The sequence below is a fragment of the Natrix helvetica genome, assembly GCF_964273705.1.
Source record: "Natrix helvetica genome assembly, chromosome: 1".
NCBI classification, from domain to species: domain Eukaryota; kingdom Metazoa; phylum Chordata; class Lepidosauria; order Squamata; family Natricidae; genus Natrix; species Natrix helvetica.
The window spans coordinates 68,733,413-68,758,745 of NC_138548.1; the positions used below are offsets into that span (position 1 = coordinate 68,733,413).

A 25,333-nucleotide genomic window follows, 5' to 3' on the forward strand; every position below is an offset into this window, starting at 1 on the left:
GAAGTATTATTTGGCGAAACTCTGATAAGCAGGATTTTTTTTTAAAAAAGTGGCTTTACTAATTTGGAAAATATTTTTGGGAAACTGCAGATCTTTACTCCTGACAAAGGGATGCGATGGCTCAGTGGCTAAGACGCTGAGCTTGTCGATCAGAAAAGTTGGCAGTTCAGCAGTTCAAATCCCTAGCGCTGTGTAACAGAGTGAGGTCCTGTTACTTGTCCCAGCTTCTGCCAACCTAGCAGTTCGAAAACATGTAAAAATGCAAGTAGAAAAATAGGAATCACCTTTGGTGGGAAGGTAACAGCTTTCCGTGTGCCTTCAGTGTTTAGTCATGCTAGCCACATGACCACGGAGAAGTCTTCAAACAGTGCTGTCTCTTTGGCTTTGAAATGGAGATGAGCACTGCCTCCTAGAGGCAGGAACGACTAGCAGATATGTACAAAGGGAACCTTTCCTTTTTTACTCCTGACAAATAGCATGTTTTATGAACTGAGAAGTCTCCTCGAGATATATTTCTATTTCCTTGCAACATTAAACCTTCAACTTATTTTGCATTGTTGTATAGTACAGTTGTATTGCCTCCTGTCTTCTGCCATTTCCTGGATGCTCAGAGTTTCTTTGTTCTGAAAGGGCTTAAAGCAATGTTCCCTCTAAGCTGCGCGGGTGCACGGCCGCACAGGTGGCAACAAAACACAGCGCAGCAGTTTCCAACTGCCGCGCAGTGATCTTTAGCATGATGGACTTTAAGCTGCAGGCAGCTAGGAGGCTTCTGTCAGCTGGGCCGGGATATTATAGTGCCTGGACACACCCAGAGAAGGGCGGGCCTTTGGCCACAGAAATGTGGCTGCCTAGGGTTATGATTGGGCTCCCTCCACCGGCGCATGGCTGATTGACAGGGAGGCCGTTCCCTCCTGGATCAAAGTTACTGAGGGGGGAAGCAGCGGCAACAGCAAACTCTCCACGGGATGTGCGGAGCATGCTTCCGTCGCGGTTTGTCAGCTAAGTCCCCATAGCTGGGCTCACTGCTGTTGGCTCCGCTTCCGAGATGTGGATGTGTGGGAAGCGCTCGCCACGCAAGCAAGTGGAAACCCATGCCAGGTGTGCACATGTCTGAATCCAGCCTCTGCATTCGGATCATTGGGGCTCGAGGTTTTTTTCGCAGGAAGTGGGAGTCGAGCTGGTGCTCCGCAGATTTTATTTGATTTTATTGCTCGAAAAGAAAAAGAAAACAGAGGCTTCTTGGTCCGCCTAGACCAGAAACTCAAAATCCGGAAAATTAACCTTGTTTAGGAAAGTTTTGCACTGATGGAAAAATAGTGAAAGTTTTTCCTACTTTTCCTTGTTTGCTTTTTTGGCCTCTATTCCTTCTCTTCTCTCCTCTTTTCTTTCTTCCTTTTTTCTTTCTTTTTTCTTCCTTCCTTCCTTCTTTCTTCCTTTCCTCTTTCTCTTTCTTTCTTTTTTCTGCCTCTTTTTCTTAACCTCTCTCCCTCCTCCCTTCTTTTTCTTTCTCCTCTTTCCTTTTTTGTCTGTGTGTGTGTGTGTGTGTGTGTGTCCCTTCCTTCCTTCCTCCCCTTCCCTCCTCTCCCTTCTTTGTTTGTTTCTTTATGTGCCCCAATTGCTAATCTACATCAATTGATAATTTATTCATAACTTGCTAATATCACTGCAGACTATTGGATAGTAAGGGGGAAAGTATAAAGCATATAAAGTAATTCATAGTATGGAAAATGTGGATAGAGCGAAGTTTTGATCCTTTTCCCATAGAGAGTCATCCACTGAACTTGAATACAAGTAGTCCTCAACTTACAACAGTTCACTTAATGACTACAGTTATATCAGCACTGAAAAAAGTGACTTACGGCTGTTCTTCACACTTATGATCATTGCAGCATCCCCATGGCCACATGATCAAAACTTGGATCTTTGGCAACTGCCTCATATTTATGATGGTTGCAGTGTCCTGGGGTCACCTTTTGCAACCTTCTGCCAAGCAAAGTCAGTAGGAAAGTCAGATTGACTTAACAACCAGGTTACTGATTTAACCGCAGTGATTCACTTAACTGTATGTAGCAAGAAAGGTTGTAAAATGGGGGAAAACTCACTTAACAAATGTCTCACTTAGCAATAGAAACTTTGGGCTCAATTATGGTCGTAGATTGAGGACTACCTGTATAGGGAGATTTCCTTACTTAATGGATATTTACATGGTAGAATTGAGTTTCAAATAACACTGATTTCATTGTTGTCTTGGGTGACATCTATGAAAAAAAATCAGGTGCTCAGGCATGAAAATGTGCTGCTCAAACACTATACTTTTCTGCTCACACTGCAAAAAAATTAGAGGGAACATTGGTTTAAAGTCCAGCAATATAGAATATGTTCTGCTTCCAATAGTCAGGCTAATCCATTGGACTCCTGTGTTTGTTTTCCTTATGTGGAATTGCTTCTTCTGTTCCCATTTCTGTTACATCACTTCCTCTCTTTGATCTAATAAGCCTTCATTTTGTTTCCTTGCTAAGGAAAGTTTTTAGGAGGAAAGAAGAGCTCCAACAGACCTTTTCTTCAAAGACTACTGCAAGCATCTACTTGTTGCAAATACTGTCTGTACAGGCCAAGCTATTCTCATGACAGGAACACAAACATGGCAGAAGCATTAACTCTGCCCATTCGTCTTTAGTTGCTCAGTTTATTTTCATTTCTTTCTTGAGATCACAAGCTAACCAAATATTCATTGCTAACTAGAGATTTCCCCTTCAATTTCCTGAGAAAATTCCCTTAAGCTCTCTTAATATACTCACCCTCTGGAAAATTGACTGCCTTGCATTGCTCTTCCAGTTCTATGATTATTACCTACAATGGACAATCAGCATCTCTTAAAACATATCTTCTGCAATCAGCAGCTATTCTGAAGCTTTACCCAGAATAGTAATTTACTATTAGCAATCATCATAACTGAATATATACTTCTTAGAAAATATAGTATTTTTAAAAATATAAGGTCTTGGTTCCTCTTCTCTATTTTTCCTTTCCCCTACCGACAAACTCTTGTTAGCTCTCTACCTTCACTTACTCACTCCTCATGCTTTGTTTTCTGTTAGATGTAGCTGAATATGTGAATAGCATAATATTTACAACAAAAATGTCTGTAACCAAGGAATCTTATTCTAAGGATCTTTGCGCCTAGGAATACAGAACTCAATGATAACCATTGATATTCAGATAGAGGTTCAATGGGAAGAAACTATTTTGTTCTTTGTTTATTGTAAAGCAGGACCTTCTCCAAAGCCTGCAGGAGATAATACACTATAAAACTAATATTTTAGAATGAGATTTGAACTTTAGAAGGAAGGACACCTTTGGAGTTCCCCATTATCTTGACTAATTTTAACAACTTGTGTGAGTGATATAGAATTGGAAAAAAAAGCCTAGGACTGTTAACTGCAGCAATACTGTTAGACATTATCCAGCTTTCCTTCTATACCATCAGTTAGGCTAAAATTCATGGAAAATTGCTAACCTTGGTAAAATTAATAAAAGCATCTCATACTATACTACTATAGTCACGGAAACAAATTATGCCATTCCCTTTTACGATTAACAGTATGCTTGGATTTGTCATTTTCCTAAAAAACAAAAAATTAAAATGCAAAATTATTGAAAACTTTTTACTTTCAACCGTTTACGTACTTTTAAAAACCAGTTTAAAAACTGATATCATATAGCTTTATATTTGTATAACACTTCATATTTCGCCTCAAAATAAAATTTTACAGGTCATTTAATTTTTCATAAATACCACTAAACTACATTTTGAGAAAGAAATATGATATGTCGTTATATCCAGAAGTATGCTTTCCAGGTACCCAAACAATTTGTAGATGTTTGGAAAAGAAAATTAGGTATCTACTTATTCTTTTGCCCTTGCTCATTGAATAAGTACCAAATTACTGAACTCAGCTACCCTTCTATTTAGTGGATTGGGCAAACATCAAGCACTAGCGCTGTACAAAACATTCAAAGAAGCACTTCACAAAGTGTGTTGGCTTCTAGTTGCTTCTTCACACAACAACTGTTTGAAGAGGTTTTTTTTCAAATTACGTTCAGATACCTGGAAAGTAAACACTTCTTCCCAGGCTGAAGGGAAGCAAAGCAATTTGTGCCTGTACATGAACATGAGTACCAATGGACAACTGTCTCAAGTCATCTGAAGGAATGCAGCTGCCTCAATATATATGGAGATTCTCTGTTATCCAGGTCATCGTTGTCTCAAAGATTATTTTTCAAAAGGCAACTGGTCTTTGTTTTTCCTTGAAGAAGTTTTGCTTCTCATCCCAGAAGCTTCTTCATTTCTGACTGAATGGTGGAGGATGGAAGGATTTAAATTCCTTGCAGTCATCTGGTTGCTAGCACTCTTTCTGAGAGTCTTTGAGGGCACTTGGAGGTTTATTCGTGCCCTCAGGGTCACATGAATAGTGCAAATGGGTGTGGAACAGCGGTGGGTTGCAGGCGGTACGCTCCAGTACAGGCGTACCAGAGGCTGCCCGGAGTACCGGATACCGTTCGGTACGGTCCTCCAGAGGGCCCACCCGCCCGCCCGAGCTTCTTACCTGTCTTTTAAGGCTTCCGCACCTCCGCGCACGGCGTGTACAGTGCCTGCACAACACTCCATGGAGCAGCTGGAGCATCGCAGAGGCTCGCAGAGGCGCTAAGATGCATGCGCACGCTGTGCGTGTGCTGCACCTGTCCATGTGGACGCCGCCGAGCCCATTCCAACCATACTGGTTGGAACAGGATCCGGAACACACCACTGGTGTGGAACTTCTTGGAACTGCTAAAAGGACTGTATTGTAAACAGAAGATAGGTGGTGTTGTATCCCTACCACTCAGTTGAGAGAGGACTGTTCAATCTTAATGTAAGCAGCCTCTTTGACCCCTCTTTCAAATCAGTGGTCTTTTCTGTCCAGAATGTGGACTTTTCTGTCATCAAAAGACTGACCTTTGTCTTTGTCACACTCATTCATTAGTTTACATTGATATGGGATGGATATAGTTATACCTTTTCACACTGCAACAGTATATCCAATATTTATAAAGCTGGTTTTTCCCTCTTATAGAAATAACAAAAGCATTTAATTCTGTTATTACCTATTCATCTGTATTAGTAAACTGGCATAATTGCCTATTGCCAAAACAAATTACTAATACCTGCAGTCTAATTGTTTAAGATAGCAAGGGTATTTCTACCTGACCAGCAGATTTGTTTATAAAAGTGCCTGACAATAATAGGTTTGTTGAAATAGATAGCTTTGAATATGAATATAATTTCTGACAATCTGCTGTCCGCTCTGTAATTGTTTTATATTTAATCTTTTATTTGCATGACAATGTAGCCAACCACTAAAATGACAGAAATGTGGTATTAATTTAATTTGACATAATATTTACCGATCTAGCTGAGCTTCCTCATGATTATACACATATAATATGAGACATGCCAACATGCATACAAGTATTAAATGTCAAGCATAATCATTCTATCCACAATAGCGGTCCAATTTCTGCAACATACATTTATTATTGCAGAGTATTACAGACTGGTTTTCTAAGGTTTTTAAAATACTAAATACGTGAAAGTTTTCCCTAGAAAGCAGAACAACATACAAGACATTTCTTGTTACTGAGAACTACTCAGTTGTTCTTTTATTCTATGTCCCATAAGTCTTGGCCATTATAGCTAATTGTGACAGCAGTTAAAATCCAATAATGACTACAATAGTGTCTACTGTTGTTCAGCTCTAGGTGATTTCAGCATTTTAGTTTATACATTAAAATAAATGGATAATTCAAATATGTTTGATTAATTTATTTGAAGACTATTCTGCCTTTACAGTTCTCCAGCCATTTCGTGTAAAAAACATTTATTGTGAAGGTCAGCTACTTTTACAATTTTCATTTATGGCCTTAAAAGCTTTTGTGTGGATAAAAATCACTAAAACAGATCGTAGCAGGCAGCAAGATCAGTATGAGAAAAAAACATTATTCTATCTCCGGAGACTCAAGCAAGGGTCTGAAGAAAGGAATAGAGTGATCCAATCAATCAAGAGGAGAATGGGCTTAGTCTGAGTTGTCCGAAATATAGAGAAAGCTGGTTTAAAGACAAGAGGTGATTTAGAAGATGTATTCATAAGATTCGTCTTGCCTTATCATTTCTATCTTTTAGAAACTAGCTAAACTGAAACAATATGATCAGAGAAACCAGGTGTAGCCTCAATTAATAAATTGACAAAGGTGAGGTAGATCTAGCCCAATTTTTTTGCAGGTAGCTGAGTTCAAGACAGCTGACTTCACTTTTATCCTCACTTTCAGATCTAGACAATACATAATGTCTAAGCAAAAGTAAAGATATAAAAAGGTAAAATGGCATCCCACTACTTTCCATTTACCATTTTACATTCTGACTCTAAGCCTAGAAATGCCTGGGCTTCTAGTGCATGACACACTAATGGATTTGAATACATATCTTGGGAAAAGATAGTAAGATCATAGTTAAAAGATCTCTTGAATGGAGGGAAAATATGGCATGGATATCTGTTTGTACAAATACCTCATAATGAAACAGAAACAGAGAGTGTGTGCAGGATCCAAACTGGATCGGTCCCAGGACTGGGTTTAGTCTTCCAAGCTTTCGGACCAAGGCCCTTCCTCGGGGAACGTCTCTCTTACTAGAATGTGAAACATTATGACAATGTGAGACACATTCTGGTAAGACAGAAGTTCCTTGAATAGGGGTTCCAGCACGAATCCGAAAGTTTGGAAGACAAAACCTCTATTCCCAGTGACTGACCCAGATTGGATCCTGCAACATTGTCCTGGGATATGTATATTTTCCTTGATTCATAGAGTATGTTTGTTTACAAATAAAATTGATTAACCCTAATCTATTTTTTTAAACTCTATAAAAAAGTACAGACAACCTACAGAAATACATTAATGCATGGTTTATTGAAACATATAGAACTAGATAGTTCAAACACCACTTTTCTGTCAACTGCAGTAGTTAGGTTCACAAGGTACACATGTCCAAACCAAACAAACAATTTTATAACAAAACACTATGAGTGAATCAGGTCTAGGATTGTAAGGTACAATCTTAAATCACTGAGCTCAGTTGGGCTTGTTTTTGAATAGATACAAGCAGGCTCCATTGCAATGTTGTAATCCCATGCACAATTATCTGGGTAATCATGCGTAAAATGGAAAATAATTGGAAATGCAAGTTTACTGAGAATTACATTTTGTCACACCATTGAAGAACAGTATTCTTTTATAAGCAACACTGTCAATAGATTGAGGCTTTTAAATGTTTGACTAAGTTGTAAAGCATACATTATAGCGCATTCTAATTCTTTTTCTGGGGTTACTTGCCTTTTGAAAGGCAATACTATGCAAAAACAAATTATTTATCTTATAAGTGCAAATGCAAGGTTATCTCCTTGCTGGAGGACGAGGTGGGAGGAATGAAGGCCAGCCTTTCTTTTATTTTAAGGCTTAACAAGAAGAGGAAAGGAAAGGAAAACAGACGTAGGTACTATACAAAGGTCTGTATCAAGGTCAGTAAAAAGAGAACAAGCACAAAAAAATTGCCCAGTAACAGAGGTAGGAGAAAAAGAATACCAAGGAAGAAGGTTTCCGAAGAGAGTGGTGAATATTGAGCAGCAGAGGTGGTGTTCTAAGGTTTCGGACCATTTCGTCCGAACTGGTAGCGGAAATCACAGGTGGGCCTGCCCACTCGCCCCAGATCTACAGCCCCCCATTTAGGCCCTTTTTTTCACCAAAGTGCATGCGCGGAAGGCTGTGCGTATGCACAAAGGTGGTGCGTGCACTCACATTTGTGAACCAGTAGGGAAGGCAAGTCAATATTACCCCTGATTTGCCGGTATGCAGTATAAATAAACAAGGAGATGGCCCATGTGACAGAAATTGACCAACCATTTAAGGCTCTGAATGTGGAAGTCATGGACTATATACTTGAAATAATTCTATCCAATCTTACAGAACAATTAAAAGAACTATCAGTTCTGCAGAGATGAAGAGTGAATACACTGACAATCTGTGAAGAAAAAGGAACGGTATAGAAACAATGGAAAATGATTAATAAATAAGAAGAAATACAAACTGGTAGCTCAAACCCTATAGAAAAGGAGTCGGGGAATGGCAAAACTTAGAATGAGATGGTGAGGCATACAAATTATAATATATGGGGTTGGGAATACATTTGAAATAAAGTAAAAGGGTTTATTATGTTGTGAGACTACCTTATAGTGTTGTTAGCCTATTTTATGACTATAAAGAGCATCCACAGAATCTCTACCGTCTGTTTTTTAATCTTGCTTGTCTCCAAGGACTGACATTAACCTAGTTCAGTATTGTTAAAAATACAACAAGAATCCATTTTACTACTTTAAAGTAATTGAAGTCTCCAGTGACAGATGAATTATATCTCAAGCTGTTAAAGGTGCTGGCAGAAAAGGTCCAGAAATTACTAATGTAATTTTTGGAAAGCCACTGGAGAACAAATGGGATGTCAGAAGAGTGGAGAATAGCAAACAGGGTCCCAAAATATACTTGTATAAAAAAGGACCCAATAATATACCAATTTAATGTCTAACCCGGGTAAAGTATTTAAATATATTATGGCGCAACATAGCTGTAAACAGTAAAAAATGCTACCATTATCTGGAGCCAGTGTAGGTTTATCAAAATCAACATCAACCAAGATTAGTATCAGGTCAGACTCACATTGTCTTGATAAAGGACATGTTGTGGATGTGATGTACTTCTATCTCAGTAAAGTTTTTCACAAAGTCCAGGCTACATTCATAAAAGCACTGTGTTCACTCCGTGCAAGATAATAATTTCTCTATGTGCTGCATTTTATTTGGGACGTTGAGAAGCTAGAGCAGATTCAAAGGAAAGCTATTCAAGAGGATAAGGGTTTGGAAAATCCACTGCGAGGAGCAGCTAAGGGAGGTAAGGATGTTTAGCTAGAAAAAGAAAAGCAAAAGAAATAGGATACTCCTTTACCTATGCAATATTTAAAAGGCTGTCACATGCAAAGGGAAGTGGGCCTGTGGTCTGTTGAAAATAAAGCCCGATGGGGTAAATTAAAACAAAGGGCAGCCAAACTGAATATTAGAAGGAATCCAACAAGCAGTGGAACAGCTATCTATAATAGTGATAGCTTCCCTCCCTGAAGTTTTCAAATGGAATCTAGATGGTCACCTGTTGGGTATAATGGACTCCTATCCTGAGGAGGGAGGGGGGTAGGACCAGAAGACTTATAAGGCACCTTACAGGGTTTAAAGAAATAATGATGAGAGGAAAGCGATTTTGCTTTTCCTTCTTCAGCTTAGTCATTTCATTGTGATGTGAAGAAAGGTCATTCTGTTAATTTGGTTCTTCGAGTTCTATATCAAACTTGGTGCTATTTTAAATCAGTGCAGTTGGCTAAAGCTCCAGAGTTTTACTGGAGAACTCAATTTAAATATGAAATCTGTTTCCAAGAGCACAGAGCCCTGGAACGTCAAGAATGACCTGTGAAGGCATTGTATGTTCCCTCACTTAGAGATATTTGAGCTTATTCATACACACCAGCAGCAAAGACTGAATTGTCAACACAGATGGTCAAAGAACTCTGAATCCTTACATGTCACTTTTTAAAAAAGCTTTCAGAGCGTGTATCTTCTGGTGATTGCCTGGGTAAAACTCTGTAATTTCTTGGCAAGATTTCAGAAGTGGTCTGTCATTGCTTTCTTCCTACGGGGTTGAGAGAGAGTGACTGACTCAAGTTCACCCAGCTGGCTTCATACTTAAGACAGGATTAGGACTTTTGGTATCCTGGTTTCTAGCCTGGTGTTTTAACAATTACCACTACCAATTAATACTATTATATGGTGAAATTGATTCTCTTCTGCACATTAAAGATATGCACAGATTGATCTTAGCTATGACGGTAATTGGAACTGTAACGTCCATCTCTAGTTCAAGGAACGTTGTATGTCTACATTGCTTAGCAGCAGCAATCATGGGACTCTCCCCAGTAATTTGGCAAGTGTCTTGATTGCTCCCAGTCCCAAGCCTTAGTAAGGTAAAGGATCATACCCTCTTTAATTCCCACCACCCCCATCAACTTCCCATCTCTGCTCTTTTGGTCACCCTGCACTCTGCAGCCTCTGCCAGCCCTGGGCTCTGTTCAGCCTGCCATCCTGCACTCAGCTCACCCTCCCTCTCTGTACTTTAGAGAACTTCCTACCCCCAGGTGACTTTTGCCATCTTCCTCCTGTTGCTTACAAGGCATATCAAGCCTGACCCTTCACAAGGGCCTTCTTCCCGAAGCTGCATACAGCCTGGTCCAAATCATGTACAGCTTTCTTGCAAGGTTAACCACCGTTCCTTCAACAACACCCTAACTTCAATCTTGCTGAACAAATGATCGCCAAACAAGGACTACATATTCAATGTATATTAAAACATATATTGAATATGTTCTATGGCCTCCCAAGCAGTTGTGTCTCCTCTTTTTGTCAAATTTTCACTTACTGAAAAAAGAAACTCCTTTTTATATCTGTTACTTTATCCGATGTTAATCATATGGGATCACCAGAAAATCTTTGTGTGTAGTGAGCAAATAATCTGAAACCAAAATGTCTTTATTCACTATCAAAATTAATGAGCAATGCCTTAGTTATAAATGGAAAGATGATGGTTATTTCAAACTATTGGATAGTGTTGGTAGCAATAATTAAGTTATTTTAGATAATTTGGCATTTATAAAGGTTTTTACTGCTCACCCAAAGCCAAAATCCTCTGTGCAGATAAAACCAACACCACTCCCAAAACATATTATAAAAATTAATAGTAGTAATCAATTCACTGGTAGTATATTAAATAAAAAAATAGATTCTACCCCAACATGGATGCTAATAAATTTAACTAGGGTTGAAGTCCAACTAACTTTAAAGATCTGAAAACCACAAGAAAGGAAGATTTATGTGGAAAGAAAGAATCCCAACATGTGAAGACTGCCACAGGACCCTGGGGACAGTGCAACCATTGTGAAGATATGCTAATCACTTGAATTTTGATCACCTGACCACTGGGATGCTACGATGGTTGTAAGTATGAGGACCAGTGAAAAGGCACTTTTTTCAGTGTCGTCGTAATTCTGAATGATTGCTAAACAATGGTTGTAAATAGAGAACTATCTGTATTTATAGTCAAATGTCACCACAGTTCAAAAGAAAAGTATCAAAATGTGATTTCTAAATGAGATCAGTCTCCTACAGGTTAAAGGAAGTAATATATATCCCATCCAATTTTACAAGAACTTTATAAACAAAGCTAGACTCTGCAATTGCTCCTCTGGTGAAATCCAATGACATTCACCATTTATATAATATATTTACATATTGTTCTTCTTTTAAATGAATAAAGCCACAGTGTTCCTTTGTAAGACTCCTGCTGTTTTGTAATGCTGTTTGGCAGTTCAAATCTATTGAAACGTCATGTTGTTGTTTTAGATTAGTTACTTCAATTTTAAAAAATCTATTAACTGTTATCCTTGACAGCTGCATGGAACCCAAATTTTCAGAGGCAACATGGAAACAAGTATCAGGGGGAGAAAAACGAAGCAAGGATGGCATTTGCAGTTTATCTCACAAAAACATCCAGTTAGCCATTGCTTAAGATACTTTCAATAAATGGCTTTGATGTGTGCAGCAAGACAACTGTTTGTTTCTTTCTTGATAGCTAACATTTAAAAAACCCTAGTAATTTTACAGAGGGGAGCAAAGTCATGCCATTTACAGAGCTGGAGCCATGTGAAGCATAATTTACTTAAAATATTTAACCAGCTAATGAATCAGATGTAAGGAAAAAAATAAGCTTGCATTTATTACCCAGACTGAATTTAACCAAAGTCTGAAATGACTGCACAAACATCCATATTATTATTTTGCTATTACAGTACTGTACTGATAGTAAGCATGCTGCTGTAGCAGATTTATATTAATATTAAAACTAAATACATTTTTTAAAAATGCCCTGATGTTGTTGTACTACCTCTTCTTTATTACGTTGTCATGCCATGCAGTTAAACTGGGGTTATTTTGCTGGGCATATATTATAACACTATGTCTTGTCAGCAAAAGTGTATCTTCATCATGATCATTTGTTCACTTCATCACTTGTTATTTTATATGATATACTTGGAAAGACTTTATATATATATGTACATCTTTCAATTCCTGGGCCAACCTGAAGTACCAGCCAAACATCTGCGCAATCGATGCAACCATCATAAGGCAGTACAGTACTTGTGGGACCACCATTCTTTTAGGCTAAAGTTTGTGAATATAGAGAACACCCATTAATAGTCTGATTCCATGAAAGAATCCTTTAATCCGCACCACCACCCCAAAAGAAAAAAAAGACAATTTGATTTGGAATTCTTGGGAGACTTCTGTTTTTACTTTGATTTAAACATGATGGTACTAGAAGTGTAATTAAAACCTAATTACACAAAAATGGATGCAGCAGGCATCACAGTATAATGGGGGGGGGGACTTCGGGTGGGAAAATAGTGAACTGACATCCCATGAAACCCTGGAGACCTTACAGGACTGAAATCTGATTAGCGAAAGGAGAGAACTTGAGATCATTTGTGTGTACTTCAAAAAGCTGTTGGCGTTTGTGGGTAGACTGCAGGAACCAAGGTCAAGGCCAACAAGGTAGCCTTTACAGAATCAAGGTTCACTCAAATCTCACTTCTTAAATCAGTTGAATTTTTTTTAAAGACTATGAAATTTCAGAAATGCAAGTTTTATTATATTCGCTGAGTTTTTCTTCAATCCTTTGAGAAATTTTAAATAACAAATGTAAGACTTTATTTTAAAAAATATATGCTTTGGAATATAAATCAAAAGGGTGATTAAAGTATTGATTTCATAAAGTTTTAAATGAATTAAGTCCAGGTGGACTTGAATTATTTAAAATTGGTTATAAGAATCCTTTCTGTGGGAAACTATTTACATCTTGAAAAAGAAAACTTTGAAGGTTGGTCACTAGGGAACACCAGAAGGAAATGAATACATCAATGGATCTGTTGAACAAGATCTATAACTACTGGTCTTAGAAATTATTTTAAAGATATCTGCTACTATAGATAACTCAGATGGTGTCATGTCAAGTTTCACTGAATAAAACCGAATTGATTTTAAATGTGAATTTAAAAACCATCATCTATAAGAGAGATGAAAAACATGAAACAATTTATACAGAAAAAGATGCACTGTTGTATATACAAATGAAACCATATCTTAACATTTAAAAAAGACAAACAGTAAACCAGAAGAGTGATGTGGATTACCTTTTTATATCAGATTTACCAAAGGGGCTTGTTACCAATGATTCTGTGAGATAATGTGAATATGAAGAGTGACATTGATAGTTTATACTGGATTTATACGGGGTTTCTGAAAATTGCCAATGATTTTGTGAGAAAAGACAAAGAGCAAAGAAAGAGTACAGATGTTTGCACATTTATCAGAGAACACTAAACATTCTTCTGATAAAGGGAAAAGAATACAAAATTGGTTTATTTGGTCAAGGGTAAAATAGGTGTATTGTTATTTGAGTAATATTTAACAGATTTATATTAACTAGAACTGGATGATGATGTTTTAAAGATTTTACTTACCTAAAAAGAAGAGATTTGTTTAAACAAAAAATGAGAAAAAATGTAAAAGGAAGAATTCAAAGTAAGTGTATTAGCTATAGCTTATAATAGTTGTGTCATTATTTATGATAACCCTTAAGGGACTTTTGCTGATTTAAAATTGGGTGATAAGGCTTGAAAGATTTGTTTATATAGAAATGGTTGCTTGTACTGTAAGTTGTTAATGTTAACTATACTTTTGTTTCTTTTTATACTGTTGTTTCTTCTTTTTCTGCACCTTTTTATTTTTATTTTTTTATCTTTTACAGTTTGTATTAGTTTTACATGTATAATCCTTAATAAAAAATATTATAGAAACATTGTAACTGGGTAATTGGTTACTGTATGTCAGCACACCAGAAGTTCATGCCAGATGCATACCATATTAATATGCTAATGTTGCATACACAGGAACTGTCAACCTGATATAAACACAGACTGCAATTCAGTAGTAAGAAATGAGTTTGACACTCTTCCCCTATTGTGTCTCATTCATTTGGGGGCAAATCTTTGTAAAATGGAGCAAATCTACTTATACCCAAAGGTGCTTTTTCAAGAGGCAATTGGGCTTTCTGTTGGTGTTTTTGGGTTTTTGTTTTTTTGGAAGACGTTTTGCTTCTCATCCAAGAAGTGCTTGGATGTGAAGCGAAATGCCTTCAAAGAAAAAACCAGAAAGTCCAGTTGCTTCTCGAAAAAGCATCTTTGGGACAATCATGACCTGGATGGCTAAGAATCTCTATAAAAATCTACTTATAGTTTTCACAGTACTAAAATATAGTGTAGTTTCAATATGGTGCTGCCCATCCCACCCATCCCTGTGTATAACCTATTTCTTCCTATTACTCTTCCAATTAACACATTAAGGAATCAAAATCTAGAGAACTTGAGGAAGCTGCAATATAGTAACCCTGCTAATATAGCCAAAGAAAAATATTTCTTTTGATATAAGCTTCAGAAGTTCTATTGGGCAGCCATTTGTCCTGAATGGGGAGAGGGTGTCTTGCTTGAGCAAGGGGTTCAACTAGCAACCTCCAAAGTCCCTTCCAACCCCACTCTATGTTCCTTCCAGAAGCCTCGCATTAACCTAGCTCTAGATAAGCGATTGCATCAGGATCTCTCGGAGAGCAGTAATAATAATTTAAAAATCAGTCCAGAGCCCGCCGGAGTTACAGCAATACGAAGTGGGCCTTCCCGGGACGGAGCCGTTAGCCCGCTTCCTTCCTCCCCGAGGGCCAGCGGGGTAGACGGCGATAGTTTGTCCCGGGACAGAAAAGGGCGGTGCGGATTCCTCTTACCGACTCACAGCCCCGAGGCGCGGAGGGAGCGGAAGCGGCTGCCCCGCCGCGGGTTCCCCGCCTGCCGCGTCCCCCGCCTCCTCGGCTGTGACCGTCATCGCCTATGCTCTCCGCCGGCTTCTCCCTTCCGGCCGGCCGTCTCCGGTTGGGGCGGCCGCCCCCCCTTCGGGGCCGGGCGCCGCGTTCGGGCTGCATTGCAAACCCTCGGGCGGCCGCGCTCGACGCGGCCGGACTTCACCGGGTTCGCGTGGATCTGCGCCTCCGCCGGAAAACAGGCCGCTGCAGGAACTGGAGGCCGCGTCAGCCGGGTCCGAAGAATGAGGTGTCGCTTCACCCGCGCCAGGCTCCTTCGTAGCCTCCGCTCTCCGCCTTGGAAAACTGACCCGAAAAAGGGATCCGCTGCTGCGGGGCTGTTGCAAATGGATCGCTCGGCTACTTTTCTTAGAGAAGAAATATAGAAAAGCAGATAAAACGGATCCAAGCCTAAATTTCCAATATTTAAATGGCCTTTATTCAATTTCTTAAAACATAATAAGATGTTATTATTAACTCCAATGGTGATAAGTGAGTACAACTCTAAGCATGCATGTAGTCCTCGACTTAAACGGTTCGTTTAGTGACCATTCAAAGTTACGCTACTTAAAAAAGTGACTTAGGACCATTTTTCACAGCTTAGGAATGTTATAGCATCCCCCGTGATCATGTGATCAAAATTCACAGTCTTGGCAACTGGTTCCTATTTATGACAGTTGCAGTGTCCCAGGGTGACATGATCCCCTTTTGCGACCTTCTGACAAGCAAAGGCAATGGGGAACCAGATTCACTTAACAACCGTGTTACTAACTTAGCAATTGAAATGATTCAGTTACAACTGTCGCTAGAAAGGTCATAAAATGGAGCAAAACTCAACAAATGTCTCACTTAACAACAGAAATGTTGGGCTCAATTGTAGCCGTAAGTTGAGGACCACTTGTAATTTCCCTTTAAATACCTAACATGATAGAAAAGTAACTAACTTGTACCAGAAGAGATCACAAGTCTATTAATTCAAACAATGTGCTTTGTACTTCATAACAACAATGCAAAACTATATGTTAATCGTGTTCTAGAGAAATACCCATAAAACCAAGTTCTAAGCAATACAAAGAAAAGTAGAATCCCAGAGCTTTCTAGGAAGGGGCTTGTCAATATACAAACACATATAATATTTAATAGAATGTGGTGGGGGGAAGAAATAAAGTTACTACTGCAAAATCAAATCCCTATGTTTGCAGTGACACTGTACAGTGGGACCTTGGGTCCCGAACAGCTCAGACGATGAACAATTTGGGTGCCAACTGAAAAATCTGCTAAATGCTTTACTCAAATCACGAACACATCTTTAGGTGCCGAATAAACACAGCCACGGTGATTTCCCCTTCCACGCCATTTTGTGTGTGCGCACGAATGCAGAGTTTGTCTTGCTTCTGGTCACGACCAAATCAGGTGCGGGCCGAAGTCCTGGAACGGATTACGGTCGGCACCCAAGGTCCCACTATATGCAGGTACAAAGGGATGAGGCTGTGATGGTACAATTTACCCTGCTTTCTTGGCTCTTCCCTATGTAGATTTGTGATTTTATATATCCTCAGGAATCCTTTATACAGCCTTCTCACATGCATTTAACCACAACTCAAAGCACACCTTGACAATATCTATGGAGATTCTCAATCATCCAGATGGTTGTCCCAAAGATGCTTTTGGAAACACAACTGGAGTTTTTAAAAAACATTTCTCTTTTCATCCGTTTCTCATCATTGAAAAAGCTTCTTGGATGAGAAGTGAAATGTATTCAAAGGCAGGGGGGGAGAAGCAGAAAGTCCTTTTATAAAGCACTTTTGGGATACCCCGGCAACCTTTCGTTTCTGCCACAATTTCAAAATGTTGACTTCAGCTGATACCCCAAGTCATGCATGATACAAGAGAAAGTGCCTACCTAGTCAGTCTTAAATATTTTTCCTCCGGTTGCAACACATTTTTGTTTCACCAACCAGTCTATCTGGGTGACCTCAAGAAGATAAATTCAATCCATCTCCGATTGACCAATATGGGCTGTTGGATATAAGCTCCCTTCTCTCTTAACTGTTCAGAGAGCCATTCTGGTCTCTTCTCTAACCCAGGGGTTCCAACCCCCGGGCTGTGGTCTATTCACAACCGGGTTGCATGAGTGGTGGGCCAGCGCGCATGCACAAGTAGGTCAACTTGTGCGATCAATGGGCCAGCACACGTGCATATGCATGCACTGCTCACCTTACGCAAATTGAGCTGCACATGCATGCCCACACAAGCCAGCCCACCATTCACGCAAGGTGAGCTGCATGCACAACCCAGTTCCCCTCTTTCCCCCTCTAATGGGCCGCCAAACTGCAAAGGTTGGGGACCTTCGCTCTAATCTACCAGAGCTCTAATCTACTCGCTCTAATCTACCAGAGCTCAACCAACCTTAATATTTTAGTCTTTGTTGTATCATAACAGTTTGTTGTATTACCTTTTTTTTCTGTTCATGTTCGATTTTTCGAGATTGAACAAGTTCCTGCAGTTTTCTTGGCAAGGTTTTTCCAGAAGGGGTTTGCCATTTCCTCCTTCTTAAACCTAAGAGAAAGTGACTGGCCCAAGGACACTCACCTGACTGCGCCTAAGGCTGGATTAGAACTCACAGTCTCCTTATTTCTAGTCCAATGCTTTAACCATTACACCAAACTGGCTCTCATTGCATTATCTGTTACACTTCACATTGTTCTTTTTTGACAATAACCTAATTCAATTTATTCTGGCTCAGCACCCTTTTTGGCCTTATTCTCTCTTTGTAGTATTTTCTCAGCTAAATGTCATCTTTAGTTTCTTTTATTAGCTTGTCAGATCAAATTTCTATTTCTCTTTTTAAAGGCTACTTGAAGACTTATTTCAGTTCCAAAAATATGTTTGCAGTACAATAGGACCATACTATCTGATATGCAGTGCAGTGAAGTGCAGAAAGAATGTTATCTGAATCATCGCATATCAGATCTGGAGATTCACATCTGAATATATCTCAGGTTGTTATGAGCTGGTGCTTTCTAGGTTGTGTGGCATGCCTTTCATTCTGTTGGCTGTGAATAATGGGTGCTTTAGTTCAAAGCACCAACATGAAGAGTCCATCAGTGCATTTCTCAATATATTATTTTAGTTCATACTATTTTGTTATTACACTTTGTTAATACAGATACATAGCTGGCATCTAAATAATAATAATAATAATAATAATATATTTATTTCTTAGCCGCGCCCTCTCCCGAAGGACTCGGGGCGGCGTACAACAAAACATTCGAAATAAATATGCAAACAAAACAAACATATAACAAGGTACACTAAAACATACATACATATATATAAGGAGGAGATCGATTAATAAAAACAATTAAAATACTGTATTTAAAACCCCTAGAAATTAAATGTAATTAAAAACCCAGTTAAAAACCCGTCAGGAGCGATATGGTTAAATCAAAGTTGAGCCAGGCCAGCTGCTTGGAATAGGTGGGTCTTAAGCTTAATACGGAAGGAGCGGAAGCCATCATGTGTGGTTAGAATAGTCTTTAGGAAGCTTATAGAGTGCTGCTGGGGGGGGAACGGGCCATTTTTCGCTCATTTCTGCCCTCCCCAGCCCCCGGGAGCCCTCTGAAAGCCTTCTAAAAGCTATGTACGGCCATTTTGGTAAAGGGGCGGAGTTTCAGGTGGCAAAGAATGCTGTATTCAGTGTATAAGACGCGCCCAGATTTTCAGTCTCTTTTTTGAGGGAAAAAGGTGTGTCTTATACTCCGAAAAATACGGTAGTTTTTCAAGCCTTTGTTCTCATATAAGTCATTATAAAACAATGTTGACTGGATATTAATAATGACTATGGCTTTCATTATTAATTCTTGTTTAACAAGGCTTTTCCTCATTGTTAGTGAATGTACATTCATGTAACAGTGAGAAAAAGCCTTGTTAAACAGGAATTAATAGTGAAAGCCATAGTCTTTATTAATATCCAGTCAACATTGTTTTATAATGACTTACTTGACAAGAAATGCTTGGAAAACTATTTTTATTCTATTCTATATTAATTAGAATAGAATTCTAATTTCTGTTATATACAATGTTCTATAAAAGATACTTACATATTCCAAGTCAATGTGACTTGATTGAATAAAAGCTACCACTGTTTAATTTATTAATTGAGGGACATGGTAGCTCAGTGGCTAAGAGGCTGAGCTTGTCAATCAGAAAGGTTGGCGGTTCGAATCCCTAGTGCCACGTAATGGAGTGAGCTCCCATTACTTCTCCCAGCTTCTGCCAACCTAGTAGTTCAAAAGCATGTAAAAATGCAAGTAGAAAAATAGGGCCCACTTTTGGTGGGAAGGTAACAGTGTTCCATGCGTCTTTGGCACTTAGTTATGCCGGCCACATGACCACGGAGATGTCTTCAGACAGCGCTGGCTCTTCGGCTTTGAAATGGACATGAGCATCACCCCCTAGAGTCGGGAACAACTAGCACATATGTGCGCAGGGAAACTTTACCTTTACCTTTAAGCATTAATTGCATCTGTTGACTGAATACATGCAAAGATACTTACATTGTGGGTCTGCAAACCATTCAGAGAAACACTTTCTGAGGCAGCCAAAAGGGTCCTCTGAACTCATTGCTCAAGACACTGAGGAAATGTATCCATTTGGAGGCTTAGCTCAGTTGCTTCAAAGGCCTTCCCACATCACATGAGCATGAAAATGAAAACCCCAATAATACTTCCACCTGGATTGCTGCTGAAGAGTAGGTGAAAGCAGAGCCATTCAAAGGGGGTATGTTAAGCAAGATGTGATAGTTTGAACATCAGATTTGGAATGCTAGTTGAGTTGCATTGCTTCAAAGGATTCATGTATCCTTCCTTTAAAGTATCTTTGAAACTTGATGAAATCCACAATTGAAATCGAACAACAGATTGTTTTCTAATGCTAAATTCATTTGGTAGGTGTCCTTCATTTTATAATTTTTTTCTCTGTTTGTCATTTAAAGGATATCTTCAACTTGCAGATGAAGTGCCTAGAGCAAATTAAAAGACGCTGATGTTAATCCACCACAAAAAGAATGGAAGACAAGTTACACAGCAACTTGACCATCACCAATGGTTCAACTTCTAGCCAAAAACCACTTGAAGGCCACAATCTTTGGGAAGTAATCACCATCGCTACTGTAACCGCCATCTTAAGTTTGATAACCATTCTGGGAAATGTTCTGGTAATGATATCATTCAAAGTCAACAGCCAGCTCAAAACAGTAAACAATTATTATTTACTCAGTCTTGCCTGTGCAGACCTTATAATTGGATTATTTTCTATGAATCTTTATACATCATACATATTAATAGGGCACTGGTCTCTTGGAATTTTGGCATGTGATTTATGGTTAGCACTCGATTATGTAGCTAGTAATGCTTCAGTAATGAATTTGTTAGTTATCAGTTTTGACAGATATTTTTCTATTACACGTCCTTTAACCTATAGGGCTAAACGCACACCCAAAAGAGCTGGGATTATGATTGGTTTGGCTTGGCTGATTTCTTTCATTCTGTGGGCACCTGTAATCTTATGCTGGCAGTACCTTGTAGGGGAGCGAACTGTCCCAGCAGGAGACTGTCAAATACAATTTTTGTCTGAGCCTATTGTTACCTTTGGGACTGCAATTGCTGCTTTCTATATCCCAGTTTCGGTGATGACTATTTTATATTGCCGCATTTACAAAGAGACTGAAAAACGAACCAAGGATTTAGCTGAGCTTCAGGGCTCCAGTTCTGTGACTGAGTTTGAAACAGTAAAGCCTCAGAAAACACTGCTGAAATCTTGCTTTAGCTGCAGGCAACAAAATTTGACCAAAAGAGACCAATCTCAGGCTTCGTGGTCTTCATCTAGTCGAAGTACTTCTGCCACAGCAAAAGCATCTCAGATTCAAAACACCTGCCAAGATTGGTCGAGGGCAGAGCAGCTGACCACTTGCAGCAGCTATGCCTCATCTGAAGAAGAGGAAAAATGCCCACCTGATCCAGTCTTTCAAGTAGCCTATAAAACCCCTGTGAAAGGGAAGGTTGATGAGCAAAAAGAAGAGAAAAAGGAAGCTTTTATCAAAGACCAACATAAGGAGAACGACTATGACACCCAGAAATATTTTCTAACCCCAACCAAAAGTCAGGTGCAACAAAGTAATAAATGTGTAGCTTATAAGTTCCGGTTGGTGGTTAAAGCTGGTGGTGCACCAGAAACTAACAATGGTTGCCGAAAAGTCAAAATCACTCCTTGTTCTGCCAGTTTATCCAAAGACGCTTCCATCAAAAATATGGATCCTAACCTAAGTAATCAAATTACTAAAAGGAAAAGAATGGTTCTTATAAAAGAACGTAAAGCAGCCCAGACTCTAAGTGCTATTCTTCTAGCTTTTATAATTACCTGGACACCCTACAACATAATGGTATTGGTTTCCACATTCTGCTCAGATTGCATTCCTCCAACATTGTGGCATCTTGGCTATTGGTTGTGCTACGTAAACAGTACTGTGAACCCAATTTGTTATGCCTTGTGTAACAAAACATTCAGAAAAACCTTTAAGTTGTTGCTCTTCTGTCAATGGAAGAAGAAAAAAATGGAAGAAAAATTATATTGGCAGGGTAATACAAAGCTGCCTTAAGTTAAAATGAAGTAGCTGAAACATAACGATCTTGGCCAGAGAGTGTATATTAGCTACAGGTCTTTATTTGTGAAGTTGTTGTTTTGTGTGTTTGGAGGCAAAAGGAGCAACATTTCTATGATTTATGATTATGAAGAAAGCAGTCACAATGTTGAACATTTCTGTAATTGGAACTATTCAAAGGACCATTTTGAGTGTTGTTATCAGGACTTTTGGTCCCACACTTCTGCTCGATAATGGCAGAGCACAGGACCTTAATAATTGGTGATTGAACAGATCCATAAATGTATCTGGTTCACATTCTTGCTAAGTTAATATTATGCCTTCTTAAATATTTTTCCGGGACTTTTTCAAGTTAAATTATAGATCTGCAACCTACTGAAGTTAGCACTGTTCCCCTTGCAAAATTATCTACTAATTGAATGAATGTAAAGAGAATGAATATATCTATAGCCCATGATAAATAATTGAAATTGATTTTTGGAGGGCAAAAAAGTTCCTGATGTCAGCTTGAGTTATGAACAATGACTGATTTTGAATTCAGCCTTTTTTAAATTGGGACTAGATGTGGCTTGTAAGGGGAAAGGTTTTTTTATAAGGCGCATACTGAAACCGAATGTGATTATTTAAAGATTTAAAGTTACTGTAGTGAGATCTACATATAAAACTCAGATTAAACACTAAGATTTCATACTTTATATCCATAGTTTTAAAAACATTTGCATGAAATAGTTTGGGGTCATATTCCTCTTTGAATGTTATAAATTGTGTAATCAGACATGAATAATATTATAGCATTTTAAAGATAGAGAGAGGAATATGTAAAACATCTACCTCTCTTTGTTTAGATATTTAGTGGCAATATTCACCTTTTAAATCCCCACAGCAAAAGTAATTAAATCCATTGGGCAACAACTACAACTTGTCAAAGAGCCTATCCCTTCAGCCTGAATAGGAATTATAATTTATATAAGAATGTATATTTAATACATAATTATTTCAGCAAAAATGTGAATCTTATAAAACAAAGGCAGGTAACTAGAATAGTTTCTCTTTAGCAGAGTCTGAACTAAAATCAGCTATCAAAATTAACCAAAAATGAAGAATTACAATGAGCAAATGAAAATATAAGTCCCATGTCTTTTGGATCCAGATTTCCATAGCTATTTACCTGGATTCAGATCTAATTCTATGAAAATAAAATAATTTAGTTATCTCTTGAATCTTATAAATACATACATGATTTCTCATTTGAAAAGGTCTCTCTCTCTCCAATTCAATGGAAGAGTCAAACTCTTCACATAAAGTGATATATAATATATGGAGAAATGCATTCTATTTATGAATGAGAATATGAAGCATTTAGAAACTTCATGTAAATGCACAGAATTCTGACTTGGAAAGTAATGCTAAAGTCAGTTCAATTCAGGAAAATTGAGCTGTAGGATTAGAAGAATCTGAAGTTCATGGATATGTGGATTTTGTAATTCTCAGTTGACTGTCAAGCTTTGCACATTCATTGTTTGCTGAACTGCAATTTAAATGCAGATTCAGTTCACATCCACATCTATAGCTTGGTATGGTTAGTTGTATAGTTATAGTATGATTGTAAAGTGTAATTTTGCATAGTTCTGAGATAACACAGTAAAGTTTATGAGAGTTGCAAAACAATAAGGATTCCAATGAGATCAAAAGCTCTTTCTTATAGAGCTTATTCAGTGATTTTTAACAAGCTTCTCCATAAGTATTAATTGAAACAATATTTTGGATAACTTGACTACCTATGAGTTATTTACAAAAGAGTCCCCCAATTATTTTTATAGTGGGACTAATCATAATTTAACCAAAATGTATAATACTGTGAACATGTGACTGATTCTAAGTGTTTCTGTATTGTGCCAATTGTTTTTGGAGCTATGCTGTTTGTTAAAAGAAAATGTGGATTCCCATAAAGAACTTTTGATTATTATCTTCAGTCAACATTGAAGCATATCCATTGTGCTTTGGGGTTTTCTGGCTTTAAAAAAATACATGTACATATGATATGTGTGTGTCTGATTCAAATGACAACGCATTTCTATGACTCAAGCTATGTAATATTGGCAAAATGTGTTAAGATTGTAAAAGTTATTTGCTTGTTGCAATTTTATTGCTAAAAATACCCTTGCCTTCTACTATTGAGGTTAAATGGAAAATTATTGTCACCTTTATAAGAATGTTTTATATATGTTTATGGTATGTGTTGAATAGATATATAAGACTACACAGTGATGGATGCCAAAGTATCAGTTTTCTGTTAAATATACGCTCAACCTATGCTGCTAAAAACTGAAACGTAAATTGCCAAAATATGGGATACATGGTAAATATCTGGTACCATATTAAAATGGTGTGTGCTTATTCCTTTCCCATACAGTATATTTGCACATTTTAGAAGGTGCAAATTGAGAGATATCTAACAACAGTGTCAAAATTATAACTTTTCATTTTGAAGAAACAGAAAGACATAAATATATAAGATTTCATGGAAGAAAACTTGAATAGAAAAAGGAATTCAGCATAGGTGCTGGTATCTAAAAAAGTAAGTGCTTAGAGCTCCGTCATAAATAATTACAATATTAAAAAGATAACTCGTAGAGCTGGGACAAAGTTACACAAGCTTTTTCATGGCAATATAAAGTCAAAACAAATATACAGGATGAGGAAAGGCAAGTCACTCATGAGCAATATAGGCAAATAGGCTGGAATTGTAGAGATGATGTCAGGAACTCCAAAACAGAGAATAAGCTGAAGGATGTTAAGAAGAGCAAAAATTTAAATATTATGTGGTTGATGTAGAGCTAACTATTGTGCAACTGCAGAGTTCAAAAAGGTAGCTGATGAAAACAATTAGAGGTTTTTGTGAATTCTCAGGATAGATAAACTGACATATTTTTTAAAAATTACCCTGGTGCAGAAAGGATTGGGAGACCAGACAAAGTCCAGTAAAATATTTGGGATTGTTCCTGATTGGTGGGAACAAAGATATATGTCAAAATTACCTCCAATTATGGAGAAAACTTAAAAAATATTTTCAAAGATAGAAAAAAATCAATTTCTACCATTTAGGATTAATTGTGATTGTTAATATACATATATTACCTAAGTTTTTTTTAACTTATTTGAAATAATGCCAATTTCAATTCCAGAAAAAAATCTTGCATGATGAGCAAAGAATAGTCAATAGATTTTTTGGGAGTGGAAAAAATGTGGAATAAATTTAGGAGATTCAAAAATAGCAGTGAACTAGGTCTTCTAAATTTTATATTATATTACAATGCAAGTTGTTCGTCATGGATAGCAATAAATAAAATTCCTAAATATCAAAATATCAGTATGAGAAGGAGCTGACCAGTTAATGGATCTCGTAGATAGTTCTAGTGTAAGGATCGAAAAGAATATAAAAATGTGAAAGGACATACAAAGCTTAAAATAAAAGCATGGAATTCTATAAAAATCATAAGTTCAGCAACTTCACCACTAGCTTCACCTTCA

General features: G+C 37.9%; 2 protein-coding genes across 2 annotated transcripts in view; one reads left to right on the forward strand and one right to left on the reverse strand.

Moving 5' to 3' along the window:
* The window catches only part of AVEN (apoptosis and caspase activation inhibitor), a 146,515-nt gene extending 131,162 nt beyond the window's left edge, over positions 1–15,353 (reverse strand). The window contains exon 1 of the mRNA XM_081937325.1: positions 15,070–15,353. Within this exon, the coding sequence (XP_081793451.1) occupies positions 15,070–15,264 (195 nt within the window). The 5' untranslated portion in view covers positions 15,265–15,353. The remainder of the gene's footprint in view (positions 1–15,069) is intronic.
* Positions 1–24,827, forward strand: part of CHRM5 (cholinergic receptor muscarinic 5) — an 83,178-nt gene extending 58,351 nt beyond the window's left edge. The window contains exon 2 of the mRNA XM_081937301.1: positions 20,138–24,827. Coding sequence (XP_081793427.1) covers positions 20,210–21,799 — 1,590 coding nt within the window. The 5' untranslated portion in view covers positions 20,138–20,209 and the 3' untranslated portion in view covers positions 21,800–24,827. The remainder of the gene's footprint in view (positions 1–20,137) is intronic.
* The last annotated feature ends 506 nt before the right edge of the window (positions 24,828–25,333 follow it).